The sequence below is a fragment of the Equus przewalskii genome, chromosome 7, assembly GCF_037783145.1.
Source record: "Equus przewalskii isolate Varuska chromosome 7, EquPr2, whole genome shotgun sequence".
In the NCBI taxonomy this organism is placed as follows: domain Eukaryota; kingdom Metazoa; phylum Chordata; class Mammalia; order Perissodactyla; family Equidae; genus Equus; species Equus przewalskii.
The window spans coordinates 7829701-7852544 of NC_091837.1; the positions used below are offsets into that span (position 1 = coordinate 7829701).

A 22844-nucleotide genomic window follows, 5' to 3' on the forward strand; every position below is an offset into this window, starting at 1 on the left:
GTGCCGCCTCCTTCCCGATGCTCCCACCCATGGGGCTTGTGGTTTCCCTGGTGCCACGGGGGGCTCACAGGGAGTCATTTCTGGACTCTGCACCCAGAGTCGGAACCGGCCCTCTCTGATCGCCCCATCCCCCCACAGCACCAACTGCTGTGAGATTGGGGTCCCCATGACCACCCGCTGTGACAGGTGCAGAACGGGGGCTCCAATCACGCTTTTGTGCCACTGTGCTGATTCCCCCACAAGACACGTTTCCCTGGAGTGGCGACACCCTGTGAGCCTGCAAACAGCGAATGCTCCGCCTCAACGGCCCATGTGAAGGGACAAAGTGGCCTCGGGCCAGGAGTGAGCTGGCACAGGCTCAGGAAGATAACGGGGTCCTGGCACGACCCTGCCATTGAAATCGACTCAAAGCCGGCTTTTCTTTTTCTTTTTTGAGTATTTCAGGGTGACAGGCACAGCCCTCAGTCAACGCTGCATGTAACACACACTGATGGAAAGTTCCCTAGGACAGGGGCCCAGAGGGCAGGAGAATGGCCAGGAGAAGGTTGGGGGTGGGGGTGGTTTCCAGCACTCACTGTCTACACAACAAACCCAAGGCTTGCACACAGCAGAGCAGGGTCTCCGGCCTCCACGTCCTTGCCCCCTCGCTGTCCACCTGTCTAAGGGGACCTTTTCCCTCTTTCTCGAGGGATGAGAACGAACTCAAGAGCTAAGCAAAATGAGCTCAAAGCCAGCCCTCCTGCCCTTAAGCTGCATAACCTCCAGCTGAGCCTCAGCTTCCCCCTCTGTACAATGGGCCCGCCTCCCGGGCGGTGACAGTGGTTTCCCAGGAGACAATGCAGACTCAGGCGCTCTGTCAGCGCTGTCATAAGCTGTCACTGGGCAGGTGCGTAGACAACCTTCTCTCCATTTCCTCTCTCTCATTTTCCCTTTTCCTTGTTGGTTTTCTTTCTTTACAGCTCTTCTCTCTTTGTCCTTGTCCCCCCTGCCACCCCACCCTCCATGCCAGGCCTGGGACCCAGAGCACCCACAGAGACCCTTTCCCACGCGGAGGGAGGGGTCACAGTCCACGGTCAGAGTGGGGAGGCCCTCGGCTGGGCCAGCCCGGCTCCCTGCTTCCCGGGCGGCCCCGAGGGCCGGGCTCAGGGAGGGGCGAAGGTCTCGGGGGAGGGGGTTGGGCAGATGGGGCCCTGGAGCCCGTGGGGGAGGGCAGACCTGACGGACCAGGAGCCTCCAGGGTTCTGAGGTGGGTGCCAGAGCAGGGAGTGGTGGCTTGGGGGGACACTGTGTCCGGGGGGCAGCTGCAGCCCTGTGATTCTTCCAGGGATGGGGACAAGGAGGCACAGCCCTGGTGCACACGGCCTGCGGCAGGTCTGAGTCAAAACACCTAAGGCCGACCCCGGCTGGTCATGCGGAGGGCTGCCCAGTCATCGCCTTATGCCCGCCTGGGTCACCCAGGCGGGCTGGGCGCGGCCCAGTCAGCCATGACTCAGGTCCCAGCGCCCTGGCCACACGGCACCGGGCAGGGGTGCCAGGTACCGGGACGCCCCCTCCCCACTCCTGGTCCCACCTCTCCCCTCGGCCACCCTGAAGCCCCTGCCCCGACCTGTGTCAGGTGCAATCTGGCCAGGGACCTGGGATTCTCTGCCCCTGTGGCGCCCAGCCCTTCAGCTGGGGGTGGGGGTGGGGGGGGTGGGGTGGAAGTGGGGGGAGCCTCAGGGCCACTCGGCCTGGACGGGAAGTCAAGTCGGGGGCGGGGTGAAGAGCCGCCTCCAGAGAAGATTCAGCAGGAGAGGGAAGCAGAGGGGGCCTGGCCCCGAAGTCGATGGTGTCCCATTGAAGACCCGGAAGACTCCCTGTGAGACTCCAGAGGGTCCGGCACGGGTGCAGACCACGGTAGGCTTCCCCAACGGGCAGGGCCGGGGGCAGATGCCAGCTCCCCAATTTATCTCCAGCACGGGTAAACGTCACCCCCTCCCTCATGTGTCACGGAGCCCCTGGTGGCCCACACGGCTCCCCAGGCCTCAGTCTCCCCATCTGTATAACGGGCATTGTAAGAGGTACCCTGCACATCTCTCTGAGGATGTTGAGGTGAAGGGAACAGACGAGATGTGAGGGTGTCGTGGGGACATATGAGGGGTTAAAGATCATGGAAGGGTTAAAGGGCAGAGGAGAGAGCACTGGATGAGGAGGCCAGAATCCTGGCTTTGTGTGATCAGAGGGGTGACCCCTGGGGGGGGAGTGTCTTGATTCCTGGTTTCCCAAGGGACCCTCAAGTTCTCTTTTCCCCAGAGCACTGGAGGGTCCTGAGCCCACGGTGGCCTCCCTTCCCCTCAGATGGAGGTGTGGCAGGCAGAGGGCCCCTGTCCCTCTAGAAGGGGCTGCAGTGGGTCATGGGGTGGCCCCTGCCTGCCTCTGATTTGAGGAGAGGGGAGGGGGTTTTTGCCAAAGTGGAGGGCCTCACGGAGGTTCTAGGGTGTGTGGTCAGTCAAGGTCATGGCCCCTATACTTTTGACCTTGGGCCAGAGCAGGACTCGAGTGCTCTGTGCTCCCGGCATCTGTAAGATGGGCCTGCGTGGACGCCGCGGCTCCGGGGGCCATGGCGGGGAGAAAGGAAACAGAAGCAGAGTCTGCACAGAGCTTGGGTCGGGGGAGGGCACCTGGACACAAATGCCCTGAGAAGGGGCTCGACCCCCATCTTGCCATCAGCAGTTCCTGAGGACTGGGGAGAGGCTTCTGGGAGGGCGAGGGCCTGTCCTGGGTGGGGACTAGGTGGGCCTGGGCCTGAGGCGGGTGGGAAGGGGCAGCAGTCTCCTTCCTCTTCCCCCCCTTCCCCCCCTTCCCCTCCCCCTCCCTCTTCCCCTCCCCCTTCCCCTCCCGTCCGCCTCCCCCCCCCCCTCCTCCCCCCAGGGCTCCAGCTGGATCCCGCGCCCCCACCGCAAGCCCTCTGCGTGTCGCCCTTGGCGCCCCCTTGAGGCCAATCCTCAGGGCTCCCTGAGGGGTGCTGGGCAGGGCAGGGGCTCCCCCGGAACGCCTCCGTGCGCCTCCTTCTCCTGCCTCGGCGGAGGGCCTCTGCGGACCCTCCATTCTGAGCCTCAGACATCCCCACCCACTTCCTCAATCCCCAAATCCCGCCCTGCCCAGCCCTGGGGGACGCCCTGGCGGAGCGGCGGGTCTGGGGCTGGTGCGGCCTTGGCCGCTGGGCAGTGGGGGGCGCTGCAGTCCGCGTCTTGGAGCCAAGCTGAGTGCTTGCGCGTTTGAGAACACAAGGCAGTGAGTCCTGGACGTGGTCCTCGCTCTTGCCAGGCCCAGCTTTCCTGTCCCTCCCCACCCCACAGTCCACGCCTTGAAGAGCCTTTTCTAGATCCTTCAAGACTGATGGCCTTCTCTAGGCCCGTTTTACAGATGGGGAAACTGAGACTCCAAGAAGCATCTTTCTGGATTTCTCACAGCAGATCAGGACCAAAACTCAGGGTTCCGGACTCCGGATCTGGGAGTCTGAGCGAGGCATGCAGCCCACATGCTGTTGGGGATGTGCCTCTAATTTGCTGTGTGGCTTTGGAAAAGTGGCTTCCCCTCTCTGGGCCCCACCTGTGAAGTTTTAACAGCTAAGATAATAATATCAGTAACCCAGGCACATCTTCAGTGTCTGCCTGGGCTTCCCAGAGGGCGTTGCTAACTTTGCAGGTTGATGACCTTGTGTCCCATTTTGTAGATGTTGGAACTGAGGCCTGAGGGGTGAGGTCACCTGTCTGAGGTCCACAGCTCGTAAGTGACAGAGCTAGGACAGGACCTGAGGTGTGGCTGATGGCAGAGCCCACCTAGCCCCTCCTTGTCCCCACCTCCCACTCCCACCACAGTCTCATCTTTCCAACTTTTCCCTTTTTCAAGTGGGAACACTGAGGCCAGCAGAGCCCATGGTGGTCTCTAAGTGCCCCCCAGGCTGCGATCTCTGGGAGAGGTATGTGGGCTCTTGGACTCTGAGGATGGGGAACTGCAGGCTACCATCCTCCTCTCTGAGGGTCCCCTGCCGCCAGGCCCCTGGCCAGAGTGGACACCGGGGAGACCACACAGCCGAGGGGCTCACAGGGGTGCCAGCCCTCCAGCCAGCCCGCTGTGATCGCCGGGCAGGCGCGGTCCAACCCAGAAGGGGAGGAAGCGGAAATGGGGTCCAGGGTGGGGCAGGAGGCCCGGCTGGGCAGGAGATCAGAGCAGGATTGTGTCATGGAGTCCTGCGGCTGATAAGCGGCTGAGCAGCCGGCCCAGACAGAAGGAGGGGCTCCCGGGGGGCGAGTTATCCTCGGGACCCCCAGACCCCACTGCTGCCCGTGAGCCCCATGGGCTGCCCAAGCACACCTGGCCTCCTAGCTCGTGTTTTAGGGAGGCTGTGGGGGCGTGAGGGGTGGGGCATGGGTGGAGAACTGGCTCCATCACACACTGCTTGACCTTGGGCAGATCATTCAACTCTCTGAGCCTCAGGTTCCATGTCTGTGAAACCAGGATGAAAATGCCTCCCTTGGAGATGAGAGCTAGGACCGGAGATATTAGAGGGCTCTAGCGAGCACTTTGTAACGATATGTTTTGGAGGACATGGGTGAGAGAGAGGCTCATGAAGGCCTCTGGGGCCTGCAGCATGCTGGCCATATGTCCCAGAAAGGGCGGGAAGGAGTGGCCCAAGGGTGCAGGGTTGGTGGGCGATGGGCAGCAGACCCAGGTCGCCTGAAGGATGCAGGGGGAGGCCTGGCCCTCTCCGCCTTGCTCCCCATAGGCTGCTTCTCCCCCTGGTCCCGTCCCCCCGTGACGTCAGGGAGCCCATCCTTTCTTCTCTCCCCAGGGAAGAGGCCGGTCCACCCTCCACTGGGCCCCGTCCCTTCCATCCTTCCCACACACTGGGATGGGGCCACTCCGCTCTTTCCATCTTATCACGAGGCCTGAGGCTCACATCACCTCCTTCCATCCTCAGAACGTTTCCTCAGGCCCTGCAGACAGTGAGGGACAGTTTGGGGAGAGGGCCCGGCTGCGTCCCTGACATCATCTCTGGGGTCGAGTCAGGGTGGCCCCAGTGAGCTGGACTCGGAGGAGGGGAGGCCGGGCCCCACCTTGGTGCCGGCCGGTTTCAGGCTGAGTGGGTCCGTGGGGCTGCTTCCTGTTCTGTTTATTGCTTCTGAGTTCAGGAAACCATTGAGTGAAACATCCTCCCCCTGCCCCCGCCCCGCGATTATTTAATAGGAGCCGAGCTGTGGTCTCTCTCTTTTGGAAAATCCAGTGGGAGAAGGAAGCTGTCAGCTCAGCTCTGACATCAGCTTTGTCCCTTTGCCAAGAGTCAGGGTGGCCAGGGCGGGGGGGGGGGAGCCTGGGTGGGGTGCAGAGGAAACCAGCTGCTGGTGGCCCCCGTGACGTGAGGCTGCCACACGGTTCCCAGGGGCGGGGGCTGCCGGGTGAGGAGCAGGGATTGTTGGAGACACACTCAGGGGCACGCGCACACACATGCACAGGGTCATGCCTCCCCACCCGTGCCCAGAGACCACTTGCCCCACACAGACTTACACAGACACGGGGTCAGACACACACTCATACAGGACCCACACGCACGTTCACACAATCACACACAGGGCTCACAAAGTCAGTCAGGGATGTGTACACTCCAGCTCTCTCAAAACCACACACAGGCAAACAGACCAGCATAGACACACGTGCACACACACAGGGCTGAACACAGCCATGCAGACACACAAGGCCCTCAGCACACACACACACATGCAAATGCCCGCTCAGGCCCAGACAGACAGACAGACCCACAGGGAGCCCGGTGGGCACTCCCAGACACAGGCTGGGCCTCTGCACCACCGGCTAACCTGGAGAGGGCACTGGGGCCACTTCCTCCTCCTGCCGCCTGCGGTGAGGTTGAAGGGCTCCCCGGGCAGAGTGAGGAAAGGCCTGTGACTATCCAGGGCCCCACCCGGGCAGGGCAGGGCAGGGCAGGGCGGGGCGGGGAGCCCGGGGTCTGAGGCTACGGAAGGGAGTGGACTGTGAGGGCCTGGGCTCTGGGAGGGCCTTTGTCCCAGGACCGGTGATGCCAGGCCTCTGCCCCCCACCATGAACACCCGCCCTGCCCCTCCCTCGGCCCCTCCTGCCCATTCCTGAGCTGGAAGGGACAGTGGCTAAGGTGGAAGTCAGCACCCCATGCTGCCAGCTGCTGAGTGACCCTGGGCAAGTCACTCCCCAGCCCCTCAGGGCTTGGCTTCCACCATCGATACTGGCAGCTTACAAACGTTCTTGACCACTAGTCTCAGTTAGAAACACACAGCACCTCGCAACTGGGATGATGCACACACTGACACACACATGCAGCATTGGGGTGGGGGAAAGGTTTCGTGGAGCGGCGCTTGCCCTCGCTCTGGGCAATGCTGGGTGATTTCGCTATTCCATTTCCTTTTTGAAAGTGCGGCTGGCAACCCTCTAAATTGAATCCGTGACCCACCAGGAGGCAGAGCCCCACAGGGAGAAAATCTCACTCGGCATCTGCCCACGATGGTCCCAGGCTAGTGTGAGGGTCAGGGAGAGCCCGGAGAGGTCAGCGTGCTGGCGGAGCTAAAATGCTACCTCCGCCAAGTGCTGATGACCGATTGGCGAGGAGAGCGCCCCACGGTACAGATGGGGAGGCCGAGGGCAGAGCCTGGCATGGGGCCCTGCCCGTGATTAGGGCTCTGTGGGCTGCTGCTTGCAATTCCCTTGCAGTTTCTATCAGAATTGAAGAAAAGATGCAGTCACTCTGATTCACCTCCAGGGGGGGGATTCCTGACGCAGAACAAGTTGGGAAATGTCAGGGCGATGCTGGCGGCAGTTGGCCGGGGGCTGGGGGCCAGGGTGGATTCTGGCCCCTGCTTGGCTCTGAGGGGGTGTAGCTGGTCCCTGCCAGAGATGTGATGGTGTGACGGTAAGAAGGGGCAGACTGCAGGCCCATAGCCTGGGCCTCAAGAGCCTCAAAGACAGCTGGGCCCTGAGGCGGGAACCTCCGCTTAGTCCCCTGAGGCCGAGCCTCTGAGAGGCTGCCTGTTCCCCCAGGACCCACGCCACACTCTGGGCACTGAAAGGACCCGGAGGCCCTCCCTGGCCTAAGTCTCAGACCATGGATGGAGTACTGACCCCTGGACCCAGACCCAGCCCAAGCCCCTAACTCAGGCTGGGGTTCACTCCCCTCCCGTGACCACAAAAACTCTGGTTAGAATGGCTCCCACGTCCTAGGCACTTTGTGTTTCCCACTTAACGTCCTCATGACAACCTCCTGAGGCTGGTGACAGCATCCCCCTTCAGAGAAGACACCTAGGCTCAGAGAGAGGAAGCCAGTTGCCCCAGGTCACATAGCTGAGAAATGGTGTGGGCAGGATTCGAACCCAGGGTCACCTCTAAGCCACACCCTTACCCATGGGCACCACTACGAGCCCAGACGGCCCAAAGTTGACTTGCAACACCGAGCCACGGGCCACAGGAAAGGTTGCAGGAGAGCACGTGGATGGCTTTGTGGTGCCACGTGGTGGGGGGGGGGGGACAGGTGTAGCTACACCCTCATTTCTCAAGTGCTGAATAATGGCTTGCTTTGGCCTTTTTGGACAGGACGCCCAACAGCCAGGACTGTGCCAGGAATTTCCAAGCTTCTCCTGTGTCCTCTGGCTGCCCCTCCCCAGCCCTGGTCCTGGGCCATGCCAGGCCCCCAACGTCCTCCCCATCTGAGCCTCCCATGCTCATTTCCCAGGTGGGAACATCAAGGCAAGGGGCCGGGTGTGAGCTGGTGGCTGAGAGCCGTTGCTGGTTGGTTTTCAGAGAACTGAGATCTTAGCTGGGCACAGGGGAGGGCGATGGTAAACAAAGGAGGGAGGCCGGCCGGGCAGTGGGGGTTGCCCGGAGCGCTCAGTTTCTGGGTCACTGGTCTTGGGGAATCCCCAGTGCCCAGAGAGCTGCTTACCTGGTGAGTAACAGCTGCCGGCTGCCCACACAGGATGCCTGACTGTGAGGGGACCTCCCTGCCACCCCCCTTGCCAATGGCCGCTGCCACGCTGCCCTCTTCCCCGAGTGCCCTGGGGCCCGGGAAAGAGACAGACAGAGAGGCAGGGGGCTGGCCCTCGCCCCCGCACCCCCCCCCCCGGGGCTCCGCAGGGGGCGGCTGGTGATTCAAGCCCCTTTGAGCTGAGCTGTGTCTCCTTCCTTCTCAGAAGGGGCCTGGGGGTGAATCAGCTCCTGGGGGCGGTGAGGCTGGGTCAGCCGCTGTCCTCAGCTCAGGCCTGGGGTGGGGGTAGCCGGGGGCCAGGATGGGACAGGGGGAGCGTGGGCACCCTGCCATGCCAGCTCCCCACACAACCTGTTGGATGTTTCTGGGGTACCCTGATGCTGGATGCTATAAGGGTGTCCTGCCTCCATTATCCGTGAGGAGAGGGTGGACGGGGCCCTCTTCTGCCCACCTCTCCCCTCCTCCGCCCTGGAGTGAGCCCAGGTTGCTTCGTCTGTAAAACGGGCACAAGAACTGCTCCTGCACGGGGAGGCAGAAGGATGAACACGGACGTGTAGAGGGCTTGCTGGGTACCCAGAACTGTGCTGAGCCCTGAGCCCTCACAGCAAACCCACAGTGCAGGTGCCATTATTCCCATTTTACAGATGAGGAAACCGAGGCCAGGAGGGGATCACTTCCTCAAAGTCACCCAGCTCATAACTGGCAGAGCCAAATCGCCAACCAGGCTCTGACCAAGTCCGAAGTCCATGCTGCCAGCCACCAGCCTCCGCGCCTCCTCTCCACGAGAGCTTCGGCACAGGCAGCTCTCGGGAATCCTAAAGTGCTTTTAGAAAGTACTTAACATCCACTCTGGTGTAACCCTGAGCCAGGTGCTGTCAAGAGTACAAATGAGTATCAGACCAGATCCAAGCCCTCGAAGAGTGAGGAATAAGACTCGTCCGCATTTGAAAGGAGAGTGGGCAGGAGGAGGCAGACTCAGCCGGCCAGGGCTGGGGGAGTCCGGGGAGGCATCCTGGAGGAGGGGGCCCATGGGCATCTCGCCATCCTTCGTTCCCCTGTGGCGTGAGCTGCTGTTGGCATCACTGTGGCCTGCAAACCAGAGGCCTGGGTTCCAGACCCTGCTCTATTGTTAACCTTCTGTGCAGCCCTGGGCAAGTGCCTTCACCTCTCTGAGCCTCAGTTTCCCCATCTGAGAAATAAAACATCTGTGACGTTCTAGGCAAGGCTTGTGGATGGTGGGTGAGAATCAGCAGAAAAGGAGGGGCTGGGTGTGTAGGAGAGAAAGCGCTGGGGGGCCTGGGAAGGCCCCAGGCTGGAACGTGGGTTCGCTTCCTGGATGGCAGAGCCACCTGGAGACAGCACCCCCAGGCTGTGGCCTGGCAGCCCCCTGCTCAGGCTGAAGGCGTCCCATGTGGGCCTCGACTGTCCCCTTCATGCTGAGGCCGGTCAGATCCCCAGCAGGCCAGTGTGCAGGAGCAGGACAGGCTGGGGATGAAGTCACCACTGAAAGGGGCCGGGCTGGGGCTGCCACTCCAGGGTGGGGCCTGGGGTCACAACCCCTGGAGCAGGCAGCCAAGAAGGGAGGATGCCTTCCGTGAGGAAGCTGGGGAAAACACACATACACACAGCAGCGTAGAGAGGGAGGGAAGAAAACAAACTCCAGGAGACCAAAGCCGGCCTGGAGCACGGCCTGGGCAGCCGATTCCCGGGGACCAAGGCCACGTTGCAGGCAGCTCACGGCCCAGCAGCTCCGAGACCCTGCCCGGCCTTCCCCCAGAGGCTCAACGCAGGTGGTGCCTGGACATGGACAGGAGAGGGAGGCTGGGCCTGGGGTGCCGAGGGGCCCAGAGCACTTGGGGAGCACGGACCAAGTCAGGTACCCTGAGAGGGGAAACTGAGTCATGGGAGGGGCCAGCCAGGGCAGAGTTAAGTGTCTTCTAGACTCTGCCCCCACTTCCTGTTTCCTGTGGGGTGGGGCTGAGACTCCATGGCAACTGGGGGTGGTTTATGGGGCTCATGTGGGGTCTAGGGAGCCAGAGGGCAGTGCAAGGCCCTGGAAGCCCACTCGGAAGGATGTAGGGGAGAGACCGGGGCAGGAGGGCAGTGGGACAGGGTGCTGGCCTCCAGGAGAATCAGGGCACCTGGTGGCAGACTCGGGGAGGGGGGGACAATGGGATGGATAGATGGGTCACAGTGGGGCCCTGGTCAAATGGATTTGGGGTCCACGTCAGAAGAGCCAGGCTGAGTCAGGTGACAGGGTTCCGGGAGACGTGGGGGTGGGAGTGGAGGCTGATCTGGAGTTCAGTGCTCCGAGTGGTCGGGCCCTTGTGTGAGAAGCTGGGGGTGGGAGGATTGTGAGAAGAGGGAGGTGAGCTGGGATGTCGTGGGGTGTGGGGTTTCCCAAACCAGCCTGGGGTCGGTGGGCCTCCTGGGGGTGTACGTGGACCCCAGAGCAGGTGTCTGAGATGGGCAAGTGCCAGGTGGGGCCTTCTGTGGCCTCTCAAGGAAGAGACAAGGTGTGGGGGGGCAGGAGGAGGAAGGAGAGCCCAGCTGGGCTGTACCAGCCTCCTTCCTGCTGGGAAGTGCCAGCTGGGATGGGCCGTTTTATCGCCCCACATCCCAGGCCCTGCTGGGAGAGCATGAGGGAAGCCAGCCTGGATAGGGCAGGGTGTGTGTGTTGAGGGGCGGGGGGAGAACAGAGCAGGCACGAGGGCTCCTCCTGGTGAGATGATGGAGGAACGTGTGGCTGAACAGGTCTGAAATGTGGCAAGATGCAGGAGCTGGGGGTGTGGAGGATGGGTGAGGGGCTGGGCAGGGCATTAGGGGTCAGGGAAAGGCTTCAGGGGCTCCCTGGCCTTGAAAAACCAACTCTCTGACCTTGTTTCCTGGTCAAGGTCAGGCAGAAGGGCTGCGGTGGGGTCCCCAGGGGATAGCGTGCCCAGCCCCTCTCCCTGCCCCCAGCATACGTGTCTGACCAGCACTCACCCGTCGCATTTCTGTAAATGCTTTTTACTGGGGAGGAGTCCCTGTGCTCATTTTGCCCTAGTCCCCACCATTCCTTCCTGCCCCCGCCCACTCCTTTACAAATCCACCTGGTCACAAGAGACCCCAGAATTTGTGACCTGCCTTAGAGACTCTAGAAGCGTCTTTTCCCCATCATTTTCTGATCCTGAGACCCAAGGGGCTTCCAAGGCAGGTCTGGGAGGGGCAAGCTATTTCTGTTCTCCCCAGCCATCCCTCAGCATCCTGGGGAGGGAACCTGGATCCGATTAGCCTCCCTAGGTCTCTGCTTCAGGTGTCCCTCCAGAATGGAGATGCTGGACTACCCACCCCTGAAGTGGTAGGTGGGGTTGCAAAAAGTTTAGGTAAGCCCCAGACACACACCACCTACCCAGAAGCTCCTCCCCAGGCTGTCCCCAAAGAACCGAGTCACAGCAACCCTCACGTTCTCCAACTTCCCAGCCCCCTCCCCAGCCTCACAGGTACCTGTGAGCAGCAAGGCAGGTTTGCTGATGGCAGTCACGGGGGCTGGTCCTGTGGGACCCTGGGCAACCTGTTCCCTTTGGAGCTCCACTTAGCCCAGTGGCAATGGCCAGTTTGGAGGAGGTGAGGTGGCTTCCAGGCCCACGTTCAGTTCCACTTTATTGCTGTCTAAAGTCCACACCGAGCCCCAGCCCCTCTTCCTGGAGCCTCCTTCTCAGCCAAGCCCCAGCCTGCCTCCGCCCCACAGCCCCCCAACCCGCCCCCCCCCATCAGAGGGCTACAGGTGCCAGCCTCCATCTGCTTGCCTAGCCTCAAGCCCCCTCCCCAAACCCAGGTGAGTCAGGGCTGTCTGGGGCACCCACTGCCCGGGGACCCCGATGACTCGGCCTGGGGACCCTCCTCCCTCTCCCCATCTTCAAACAACTCCCGGGGCAAGCCACTCAGGAAAACCACAGGGTGTTTTGTAGAAGAGTTCATTATAATTTTATCAATCAAATTCTTAGAAGAGGGAAAAAGTCTGCTCTCCCCACCCTCCCCCCTCAGGCCCCCCCCCCCACTCTCACTTTCTTCCATTCATAATTTCCTATGATGCACCTCAAACAACTTCCTGGACGGGGATCCCTGCTAAATATAGCTGTTTCTCTCTCTGTCTTACAACACAGGCTCCAGTATATAAATCAGGCAAATTCCCCATCCGAGCATGAACCTCTGAAAACTGCCGGCATCTAAGGTCTCCTCCAAGGCCCTCTGGAGTCCAGCCCATAATGAAGGTCTTGGCGGCAGGTAAATCCACCCGCCCCGCGCCGGCTTCCGCGCCCTGCGGCGGGTGCAGCGGCAACGTGGGCACTTGGCGATCGCGAGCGGGACACCCACCCGCCGCAGACACACCGACACTTGGGGCGCCCGCGCAGCCGGCCGGGCCGCTGGAGGCGCTGGGTGGCGGCCGGGAGCGAGCGCAGGCACATGGTCCCGGCACCGCGCGCCCGGCCCGCCCGGGGGCCAGCAGGTTGGCGGGCGAGGGAGGGGGCCGCCGCAGCCTTCCTCCCGCTCCTCCTGCTCCTCGCTCCTGCCACTCTCCTGTGCTGCCCTGCCAGCTCTGCTTTCTCCCGGATTCACCCTCCCTCTTTCTTTCTTTCTTTCTGTCTTTCCGCTTTCTCTTTTCCAACCGCGTCCCGGGCTGCTCCCTGGGAGGGGCGCCGGCCGCCGAGCAGCTTGCAAACTCCGGCCCGGGACGGGAGCAGGTGCCGCTCCATCTGCTGGCGCCTGGAAAGCTGTGATCTGTGCTAGGTGAGACGGGGGTGTGGGGGCCCCCCAGCCATCCCCGGGACTCAGCATTGCCTGGGGATGCTAGGAGGAACAGGGGACCCAGGAGAAGGGAACTTGAGGCTGCCACTGTCCCGGCAGAGGAGATCCGGGTGGGACGCTCTTTGCCCCACCTCCCCCCAGCCTCACCGGCTCTCAGCCTCACTGGTCCTCTGACCCCAGCCCCTGCTGCTGGGCCACCTGGAAAGGCCCTGCTGAGGGGACCTGAGAGTGGAGGGGGAAGCAGGCGCCCCAGGGGGAGGGGCGATCCAGGGCAAGCCGGGACAGCTCCCAGCTCTCCTGTCACCTTTCACTTTCCTTCCTCCCCGCCCACCTGGCTGCCTTTGACCTTTTCCCTTTTCTCTTTCCTGGTCGCACCATTCCCTCCGCCGAGCTCTGGGGGGCCTGTGAGACCACAGGATTCTCCTCATCCTAACCTAGGGCCTGGGACAAGGAGTAGAAGACAAGAGAGGGAGGCATGGAGGCGAGGGGGAACAGGAAGTTTTGAATGATGATTTGGGGACGAGGATGGAGGGGGACAAAAATTGCAGAATTTAGAGTAGAGTTGAGGGTCCTAGTAGGGGAGTGGCCACATTTGGAGAAGGAGAGCCATAGAAGAGATGGGACAGGGTGGCAGAATTAGTGGACAGATGGCCTAGGGAGCCAGGATCAAGTGACAGGTTTGGGAGGGAGAAGAGGGTTAGCAGAGAGGCTCCGTCCCCCTGTCCCCCTGTGGTGTCCATGGGAACCTGATTCGGAAGGTTGGAGTTGCAGCGGATCAATGGGCCTGGAGCAATGCTTAGGACTCTGGACTGTCCTTGGAGGTGGGCAGCTGAGGGTCTCTCTTTTCCCTGAGACCCCTTGGCCCTGGGGAGTGATGCCTTCCAACCAGACAATAAGGAGGTCTTGGGGGTTTTCCTCCTTGAGGGGAAGGGCTGGAGCGTTAGTGTCACCCTGGACCCAGCTTCCAAGTAGTGGGAACAGCTCCTGTCTGGCCCCTCTGCTCCTTCTCAGGAGACAACAGGGAGATATAAGAAGGTGGAGAGAAGCAGAGATCTGGAGAGAGGGAGACACAGAAACAGATGCAGTGACATGGGAAAAACTAGAACTGGCCAGGGGAAGATAGAGCTGGAGGTGGAGCTGAGGCCCCCATGTCCCTGTGGAGATGAGGCGCATCCTCTCCCATGAGTCCCCTTGTCTGCCCCCCCAACTCCCTACTCATGGCGCCTTCCTGCCCGTTCCCAGGAGTTGTGCCCCTGCTGCTAGTTCTGCACTGGAAACACGGGGCAGGGAGCCCCCTTCCCATCACCCCTGACAATGCCACCTGTGCCACACGCCACCCATGTCACAGCAACCTCATGGACCAGATCAGGAACCAACTGGTGCAGCTCAACAGCAGTGCCAATGCTCTCTTCATTCTCTATGTAAGTCCCCCAGGAGATGGAGGGAGGAGGAAGGCGGGGGGCGGGTTGCTGTGCTGACGTGGGCCAGTGGGGCTGGTCAGGAAAGGGACCTTTTGGAGCTGGGAGGAGAGAATGGGGAGGGGGCTTGGTTCAACCACACCAGACTCCTACAGCTTCCGTCCCACCCCCAGCCCAGGCTCAGAGACCAGAAGCCACTTTCCTAGGACGCCCAGTTAGGCAGGGGCAGAGCTGTGGGGAGAAGGGTGGGGCTGGCACTTCTAGTCTTGGGATTCCGCCACCACGTGGAGCAAGAGGCCAATGAGAGACAAAGGAGAAAGAGACAGTGAGGTGGCCGGGGAGGTGCTGTTGGGAGAGACGGCGGGCTGTGGGTGTCTGGGGTGCAGAGCCGCCCAGGAAGAGGGTGATTGTGGTGAGTAAAAGTGCAGGTGTGTGTGGTGCACCCGCTAGAGGTGAGAAGCGACATTTTCCTCTCTGTTCCCATGTGGTCCTGATGATGGTGATGGTGATGATGATGATGATGGTTCCTTGCATGGTCTAGCCCTTGATTCTTTACCAAATGTGTTCACATCCATGATTACTTCCGACTCTCATGACAATCCCGAGATGCTGACAGGGCAAGTAGCTGGGTCCCCAAGCCATAGGTGGGAAACTGAGGCCCAAGAGTTTGCCCAGAGGCTTGGTGGCAGGGCTGGAACACCCATCTCAGGCTCCCATGTCACCTCCCCTCTGCCCCTCTGCCCCTCAGTACACGGCCCAGGGGGAGCCGTTCCCCAGCAACCTGGACAAGCTGTGCCGCCCCGATGTGACGGACTTCCCGCCCTTCCACGCCAACGGCAAGGAGAAGGCCCGGCTGGTGGAGCTGTACCGCATCATTGCCTACCTTGGTGCCTCCCTGGGTAACATCACACGGGACCAGAAGGTCCTCAACCCCAATGCTCTCAGCCTCCACAGCAAGCTGAATGCCACCTCGGACACCATGCGGGGCCTCCTCAGCAACGTGCTCTGCCACTTGTGCAGCAAGTACCACGTGGCCAACGTGGACGTGGCCTACGGCCCTGACACCTCAAACAAGGACGTCTTCCAGAAGAAGAAGCTGGGCTGTCAGCTCCTGGGGAAGTATAAGCAGGTCATCGCCGTGGTGGCCCAGGCCTTCCAGACAGGAGATCTTGAAGCGTACAGTGACCCGAGATCCTAGACCCAGGCAACTCTCAAACTGTGGCCGGGGCCCAGAGCTTCACCAAACCCAACTGGGGACTGCTGGCAGACCCCGAGGGGCTCCTGGCCAGTCCACTCCCCTGTGGGGTGGTCTGTGATGACTCTGAACAGAGTCAGAATTCCCATGGGCAGGGCCTATATACAGCGCCACCTAGAAGAAGGCGCCCCTTCCTCTGGGAGACTGCAACCAGGCACTGGGGTGCTGGGCTGTCAAGGGGAGTGTGGGCCAGACATCTGCCCCTACTTGTCCCCTTAGCCAGGGGCTTTGTGAGCAAACCGCACAAGTTGTCTACAGCGACCCTGACCACAGGGCGAGACGGCAGGGGTCGGGAGAAATTGTCCCTGGCAGAATGACCACCATCAGTGCCTTCTGCCCCTTGGGTAGACTTTGGAAGTTTTGGTTGGGATCAGGTAGGCCCGAGGGGCTGGGGTCCCAAAGGATTCCTTAGCCCCTACAGGTATGGTGAGTGGAAGTTTGAGAAGGGAGCTCTCGTTTGAGACGCTGCCTTCTCTTGAGCGTGTTTGGAGAGCTCAGGCCTAGGGACTGTCAGGTGGAAGGTTCCAGAAGGAGGTCATTGGCATTCAGACTCTTCGGGAGGCAAAGAGGCCACCTTCAGGCTTGAGAAGGAAGGCGGTGGAAGGAAGAGAGGTCCCAAAAGGCTTGGCGGGCTCATCTTCCTCTTCCTGCAGTCTTTCCTGCCGCCTGGGATGGCCAGGGTCTGGCGGCCAGACCTGAAGAGGGGCTTGTGGTGGTGGGCAGGTTGCAAAGTCAGGTGAGGAGGTTCTGAGGACACCCAGAGTCTTCCTTCTGGGCAAAGTCTGTAAGGGAGGGGACGGACAGGGTAGTTCAGAGTGGCAGCTCACATCCAAGGCCCATGGAGGCCCTGTGAGGTCACACAAAGGTACTTGAGGGGGACCAGAGGCCCTAGTCTCTGGTCCCTAGAGCAAGAGGACAGCAGAACTTGAGGTCAGGGTCTCAGGGAAGCCTGAGATCCGAGAGTGCTGTGTGTCTGACCCAGCATGAATGTCTATTTATTATGATGCCCTATTTATATTAACTTATTGGTGCTGTAAATGGCAGAGTTAACTCCCTTTTCCTGCTCCCTACCGGAGAGAAATAATATGACAGCTCCCTCCGCTGGGGCTGGGGCCAGGCCTCGGCAGAGCCCGGTCTGGTCTGGAAGTTGATGTTACAAGTGGGACAAGCCTTGTGGGTGAAGCTCAGAGAAGGGTCAGGCTCTGAGAGAGCTGGTCAGCTGGATGGGGGCAGGGGACTCGGCTGCATCCTGTGCCCCGAATGGGGCTGTGCTTTGTGGATACCAGGATCCTGGCTGCAGGGTGGGCCGGGTGGGTTTGTGTGGTGGCCAGGGGCTTTTTTCCCAGGGCTGCCATGTGGCTTGGCTCCAGGGGGCTCCTTCCACACTGCGTTCTCTGGCGCCTTCTGGAATTGTGCTGCAAGGGGCAACGTTCATCGTCGAAAGGGCGCCCCTGGAGCAGTGGACCAAGCGGTCCTAGTGTCTCCTTGCCTGCCTCTGTCTCCTTGTCTCCATGCTGCGTCTAGACCAGCAGCGGAGGGCCCTGAAGCAATCCTGCCCCGGCACCCAGCATGCTCGCACATGGGGAGGAAGCTCCTTCTCGGGTGGCCCAAGAACACCCACAGAGGGCGAGAGGGCCTGGCTGGACCTCAGGAAGCTGGGGCAGCGCAGGGAGGAGCCCCCTGCTCTGGAGAGGAGGACCAGGAGGCCCTGGGACACAGACCAGGAAGCTGCGGTCCCTTCTGCCCCCCCGCCCCCCACGCCCCCACCCATGTCTGGGCTCCCAGGCAGGGAACCCGATCTTTCCTTTGTGCCGGGGCCAGGCTAGCGGAGAAACGCCCTCCAGTCTGGGAGCCGGGGAGGAGGGCGCGGAGCCGGGGCAGCTGCTCAGAGCAGCGTTCTGGCTTCTTCTCAAATCCTCAGCAGGCGGCAGTCCCAGCAGTTCAGCTATCGCGATCATGGTACTTTGCTCTCCCTTGGCACCTCTCTCTGTCTTCTCTAAGCACTTTACCTACGCCCACTGAGGGCAGGCGGGCAGGCAGCAGGCAGGCCCCGGCCTGGGGTGGGGTGGGGGCCCGAGCTGGGAGTTGTCCCTCCCATTGGCAAGACTATTTTGTGGCGGGTGGCAGAGGAGACCACGATACTCGTATGTTTTCCGACGCCGTCTCAGTGTGGGTCACCCTCGCCCTTGTCCGGGGTCTCTTCCTGCTGCCCGCCCGTCACTCTGCTCTTTTGGTGAACATGGCTCAGAAGGCTCGGGGCCGGCTGAGTCTCCCATCATCTCGTCACCCAGTGGACACGGACTCCCCATGCCGGGCCCACGTGGGTAGCCTCTGAGGCTGGGGGACCAAGAGAATCTGCTTCCTGGGGCCCAACACAGACCCCGGCTCCACTGTGCTCCCACCACCCACACCCTCCCCTCCCTAGCCCTGGCCATGCCCCTCAGCACCCATCCTCAATGCTCTTTCTAGAACCAGTCCAGCAGATCGGCACCCACTTTGCACAGCATCCCTGAAGGATGGAGCCTCTGTGGAAAAAGCTTTCCAGGGCTGGCAGCTGTCCTTTCTCTCGCGTCTCAGCTGCTGGTGTGGACCCACACCTGCATCCGGGGTCACGGGGAGACCCTGTCAGCAGAGAAGGGAGAAGGACGGTCATTTTGCAGTTTATCAAGAGAGGAGTTTGGGGGACCTTATTTATTTTGAAAATTTTTAAATGGGAAAGCCCTGCTAGTTTATTTATCTCTCCTCCTTGTTGTCTTCCTCCTCGCCTTCTCCTTGTCCCCTCCTGGGGACCCTCCCCGACAGAAGCAGGCCAGCTCTGCCCCGCTGGCTCTCCAGAACAGACATAGCACGTGGGGGTGGAGGCCAGAGTCAAGTGAGAAGTCAGTTTCCCTTCACATGGTACAGATGTCCCTAGTTTCTGATCACCCCGGCCTCCCATCCCGACCCTGTACCTGGGCATCTCTCCCGTCTACACCGTGAGCTCGCTGCCTCCTTCCCTGTTTCCCTCCTTCCTTTCTACTGGAAAAGACTTGGCCTTGGGGGACGAATTCCTCTTTGATGAATGTACCCTGTGGGAATGTTTCATACTGACAGATTATTTTTATTTATTCAATGCCATATTTAAAATATTTATTTTTTATATTGAAGGAATATCTTTTTTTTTTAAGAAAAAAGAGAAATTAATAAAGAATCTGCTCTTGGCAAGCTCTCCAGAGTGTATTGATGTGGGGAGACGGGGCTGGAGCGGCCGGGACCATCTCTGTCCTGGGCACCCAGCCGAGCAGAGCTCTGCTTGGCAAAGGGCAGGAGGAGGGAAGAGGGGGCGCTTCCACAGGGCAAGGGTGGGGTGGGCAGAACTTTGGCACGGGCAGAGCAAAGTGGGTGGGGTTCCAGATCATCGGGTGCCGCCAGGAAAGGGATGGGCTGCCCCAAAGTGGGGAGAGTATTAGTTGATGTCTTAGCTCCCTCACACCCAGCCCCTCACTTCCCTCCCACCGTAGTCCCATAAGTCCCTGAGAGTCAGCATTCCCATTTTGCAGAGCGGGAAACTGAGGCTCAGAGAGGTGAAACCACTTGCCCAGGGTCACACAGGCAGAGTGTTTAGGGCCACTTCTTTAGCTCCAAATCTCATCTTCTTTCCCCTACGTGGAACATCAGGGACCTAGAAGAGACTAGCTGCCAATGCCTCTGTCCTCAAGGAATGGTCCATTGACCCTCCGAGGGGAGCTAAGGGGAACAGGCGTGAGTGACCGTGGAGCAGGACGTTTAAGGGTCCTGTCTGGAATCACACAGGATGCTGCGGCCGGAACCAGGGCTTTTCTATTGGGCTCTCCTGGGCCTGAGCAGCTTTCCTGCAGTGGACACTGCCATCCCTCCTCTGGCCTCGCACCTGGGGACCCCCTTCCACTGCAACCTTCTTCCCAGCCTCCTGGGACCCCTTCCTTGGGGTACAAGCGAGATTGGAACTGGCTGGCCACAGACCCAGGGGCTCTGGAGCAGCCCCTGATGTCTCCCCTGTGCTTTGCTCTGGGATGACTGTCCAGCCAAGAGTCATCTGGGGACCTGGCCCGTGTTTCTGAGAGTCCCCTCCTTGCTTGCTCATGAATGTTTATAAGTGTCAGGTCCTGTGTTGGGTTCCAAAGGTGACCAGGATACAGTCCATGCTTTACAGAAGCTCCCAGGCTGGTGGGGACAAGGAATGAGCACATCCGGAGGATGTGAGCGATGGAAGGGGCACACGGAAGGTGCGAGGCCAAGACTGAAGGAGCACTGGGGCCGTGGTCCTCTCTGCTCTGTGCGATGAGGCGACTCGACCCACGACATTGGCAACGCTGGTCTCACCTGGGCTGATTGGCAAGGCAGAATCTGGCCCCCTCCCGCCCCCAGACTTGCTGATTGGAGTCTGCCCTTTAACAAGATTCCAGGAGATTCATGAGCAAATTAAAGTCGGAGCAAGGCCACCCTGCGTGTTTTCCGCCTCTCACTCCTCCCAAGTCCACAACGGCGCCAAGCGTGAACACATCGCCGAGGGCAGGCGGGCAGCGGCTCGCAGGGAGAGGCCGCTGTGAGCCCGACCCATGACCCACGCTGCCACCGACTCTTCCTCGCAAAGCCCAGCAGGCCCTCCCAGCTGGCTGAACCCCACGGCCGGGCCACACCCCGATGGCATCCCCCTCCTTCCCCTTCGCTCATGGGAGACAAAGTTGAAGCTTTTCAAAAGAAACTTTTACTAGGAAACTAGAGAAAATGAAACAGATACCACAGCACAGAAATGAGGGGGGTCCAGAGATGCGAGGTCCTGGCTGCCATCCTGTCCCCGGTCCTCCCCTTGCCTCTCTCCGGGGTCTCTCCAGTCCGAGGAGAGGGCAGGTGTTCTGTACTCTGTCCTGCCCCGAGAGAACAAAGCACTGTGAACTGGTTATTGGGTCACTCTTCCAACAAGAGGCGAAAACGATTCCTAGGTGGGAGGAAGGGAGGCGCCTGCTCTGCGGGGAGGGCCCTGCCCTTGAGGCCTGGGTCCTCTGGACCGTGTGCGGCCCTGTGAGCTCAGCTCCCTTATCTGTGAAATTGCAAGAGGAATCGGTGATGAAGGCCCTCCTAGCTGCTTCACCAGGCTGCGGAGAGGAGCACATGAGCAGGAAGACGGAAATGCTGTGTGAACCAGGCCGGCCGGCCCGTCCACAGGTGGAGATGGAGAAAGCAGAACAAATCTCAGACACTGGTGTCGTCTCTGTGGGGGGAAAGGGGCTCCTGTCCCCCAGGGAATGCAGAAATGGAGATCTGACAGCGCTGAGTCCAAGGCCAGGCAGCCAGGCTGACTGGGAAGGGGGCGAGCAGGTTGGACAAACTTCCAGCTTATGCCCCTCCTAAGGAATCCTGAGCCCCAGTCCTGGAGGAGACCCTCACAGAGAGGCCTCCTGATCTCAGGGATGTGGGGGAGCCAGGGGGAGCCCGGATCTCCAGCTGAGCTGTGTCCCACCCTGGCTCTCAGGAGGTCAACAGGACAAGGAGGGGGACCCCCATCCCAAGAGGCTGATTGTCAACAGCTGTCCCACTGAATGCACAAGCCCATAGGCTCTGTGATGGCCCTGCACTTCACAGTTTACTACATGTTTTCTCACGCCTCGTTAGGTCCTCCCAACTGTTCTGAAGGTGGGACTAGATTACTGTCTCTGTTTTACAGATGAGGAAACTGAGGCCCCACGAGGCTAAGGGACTCAGCTCGTGAGAGATGCTTTCCATGTTTGCTCATCTTTATGGTCATCATCTGTCTACTGACCTAGTCAAGACGGGCAAGGGCCTCTATGAGCCACCCTTTATACCCAAGGAGCTCAAGGTTTAGTGGTAGAAGAAAGAGAATTTCCCAGGTTACCTCTGCCCTAAATTCAGATGATGAAGAAGAATTCGTTTATCATGACAAACAGCCACACTTTCAGCAATAAAATTCACATCATAATGGAACCATGATGTATTTATTTCCTTACTTATAGTCCTCTTTGTTCTAAACAGCATGCAAAGCTGCTTACCACAGAAGGCGCATAATGAAAATACTGATAAAATAGGTAAAGAGAATCAGCATCAGAGAAGATATAAACAGAATGAGAAAACTAAGACCACAGAAAGAAAGAAATGTTTCAGATCACGAGGGGTCACATAATTACTACGGCTGAGCTTCAAAGTTGGCTCTGAGATTCCTGGCAACTAAAGGAAAAAGGGAAATGTGATCTGTTATGCAATTCTCATAGTCAGAAAGGATGAGGCTTTCTCGAGCCTCAGGGAAGCAGAGCGTGTCCCGGGACTGGGTGCTGAAGGGGATTTCTCCCTGGAGACCCACAGCGGGTTATGGGGAGGTGATGGGCCCCCCCTGCAGCGAGTGGATTCCTGGGGGCTGTTTCTGCAGTGGTCTTTGTAAAAGCTGATGCTCAGCGCCCTATGCAGCCCAATGATGGGGATTCTACAAGGGCCCAGGATGACGTGGGGACAAATGGGCTTTGGTCCAACCCACGAGCGGACATCTGAGTCCTGAGGGTATTACAGGGGCGGAATATGCCTCAGAAACTCCCCTTGTCCCCAGGATTTTGAAAAACCTTTTTATTGACGTATAATACACAAAATGGACATCAGAGGACTCCCTCCTTCCTGGAAGATTCTGTGAGGCTGGAGTGATGCCAGGCGGTGCATGTGCAAGGGGCGGGAAGGATGGCATCATGACGGAGACAGGGATTTGGGGTTCAATGGGCCTTGAGTCTCTGTCCCCGCCGCCCTCCAAGGCCACTTGGATCCTCCGGGACCCAGCAGGAAGGAAGCCTTTGCTGGCCTCTGGCTTCAGCGTCCAGGACACTTCCCGCGCCCCCTCCTGCCTGAGCAGAGCCCAGCTTGAATCCATCCCTTTGACTTGGGGGAAGCACCGCCCTGCTTTGGCCTCACTTCGGGGGCCAAATATTTCAATTATGAGGACGTGGTCAAGCCCTGCCCACTCCAGCCTCAGTGACGGGCCGTGAAGAGAGGGTGTCTCTGGGGGGAGAGGTGGGCGGGATGCAGAGGGAGCCGCAGACGGGAGAGGGGACGGGGGCTGAGCGGGGGTTGGCAGAGCAGACAGGCCTTCTCCGCTGGCTGAGAACAAAACCACCGGCAGCGAGGAAAATATGTGCGAGGCATTTTTGCAATTCCAAGAGGCTCGGTCCAGCTCTCGCCCAGACGGTCAATGAATCAAAGCTGGGAAAGGCTCTACCTGTCAGCAGACTTTCTCCTGGCCCTGCTCACCAAGGCCCCACCCCTCTGGCCCCAGCAGGCCAGCTGGAACCCTCCCAGTTCCCCAGAAGGACGGTTCTTCGAAGAAGAGTGTGTCACAAGCAAAAGCCAGAGGCAGGCAGCCCAT

At 60.1% G+C, this 22844-nt stretch overlaps 1 protein-coding gene across 4 annotated transcripts; it reads left to right on the forward strand.

Moving 5' to 3' along the window:
* Positions 1-1758: 1758 nt before the first annotated feature.
* On the forward strand, positions 1759-18670 carry LIF (LIF interleukin 6 family cytokine). Of its 4 annotated transcripts, none has more exons than XM_070626918.1 (4): positions 1759-1896; positions 12151-12271; positions 14036-14214; positions 14960-18670. In XM_070626918.1, the coding sequence occupies exons 2-4, from the start codon at positions 12253-12255 to the stop codon at positions 15407-15409; spliced, it is 648 nt and encodes a 215-aa protein (XP_070483019.1). In that variant the 5' UTR covers positions 1759-1896; positions 12151-12252; the 3' UTR covers positions 15410-18670. The 4 variants fall into 4 exon arrangements, with proteins under 4 accessions (XP_070483019.1, XP_070483017.1, XP_070483020.1 ...); XM_070626916.1 differs by lacking the exon at positions 1759-1896 and adding an exon at positions 9593-9881; XM_070626919.1 differs by lacking the exon at positions 1759-1896 and adding an exon at positions 9622-9795.
* Positions 18671-22844: the final 4174 nt, after the last annotated feature.

What these genes read in the sequence shown, in the direction of transcription:
- LIF (XM_070626918.1), top strand. An exon ending in ATGCTCTCTTCATTCTCTAT is followed by an intron (nt 14,215 to 14,959) that starts GTAAGTCCCCCA and finishes TCTGCCCCTCAG; the next exon opens with TACACGGCCCAGGGGGAGCC.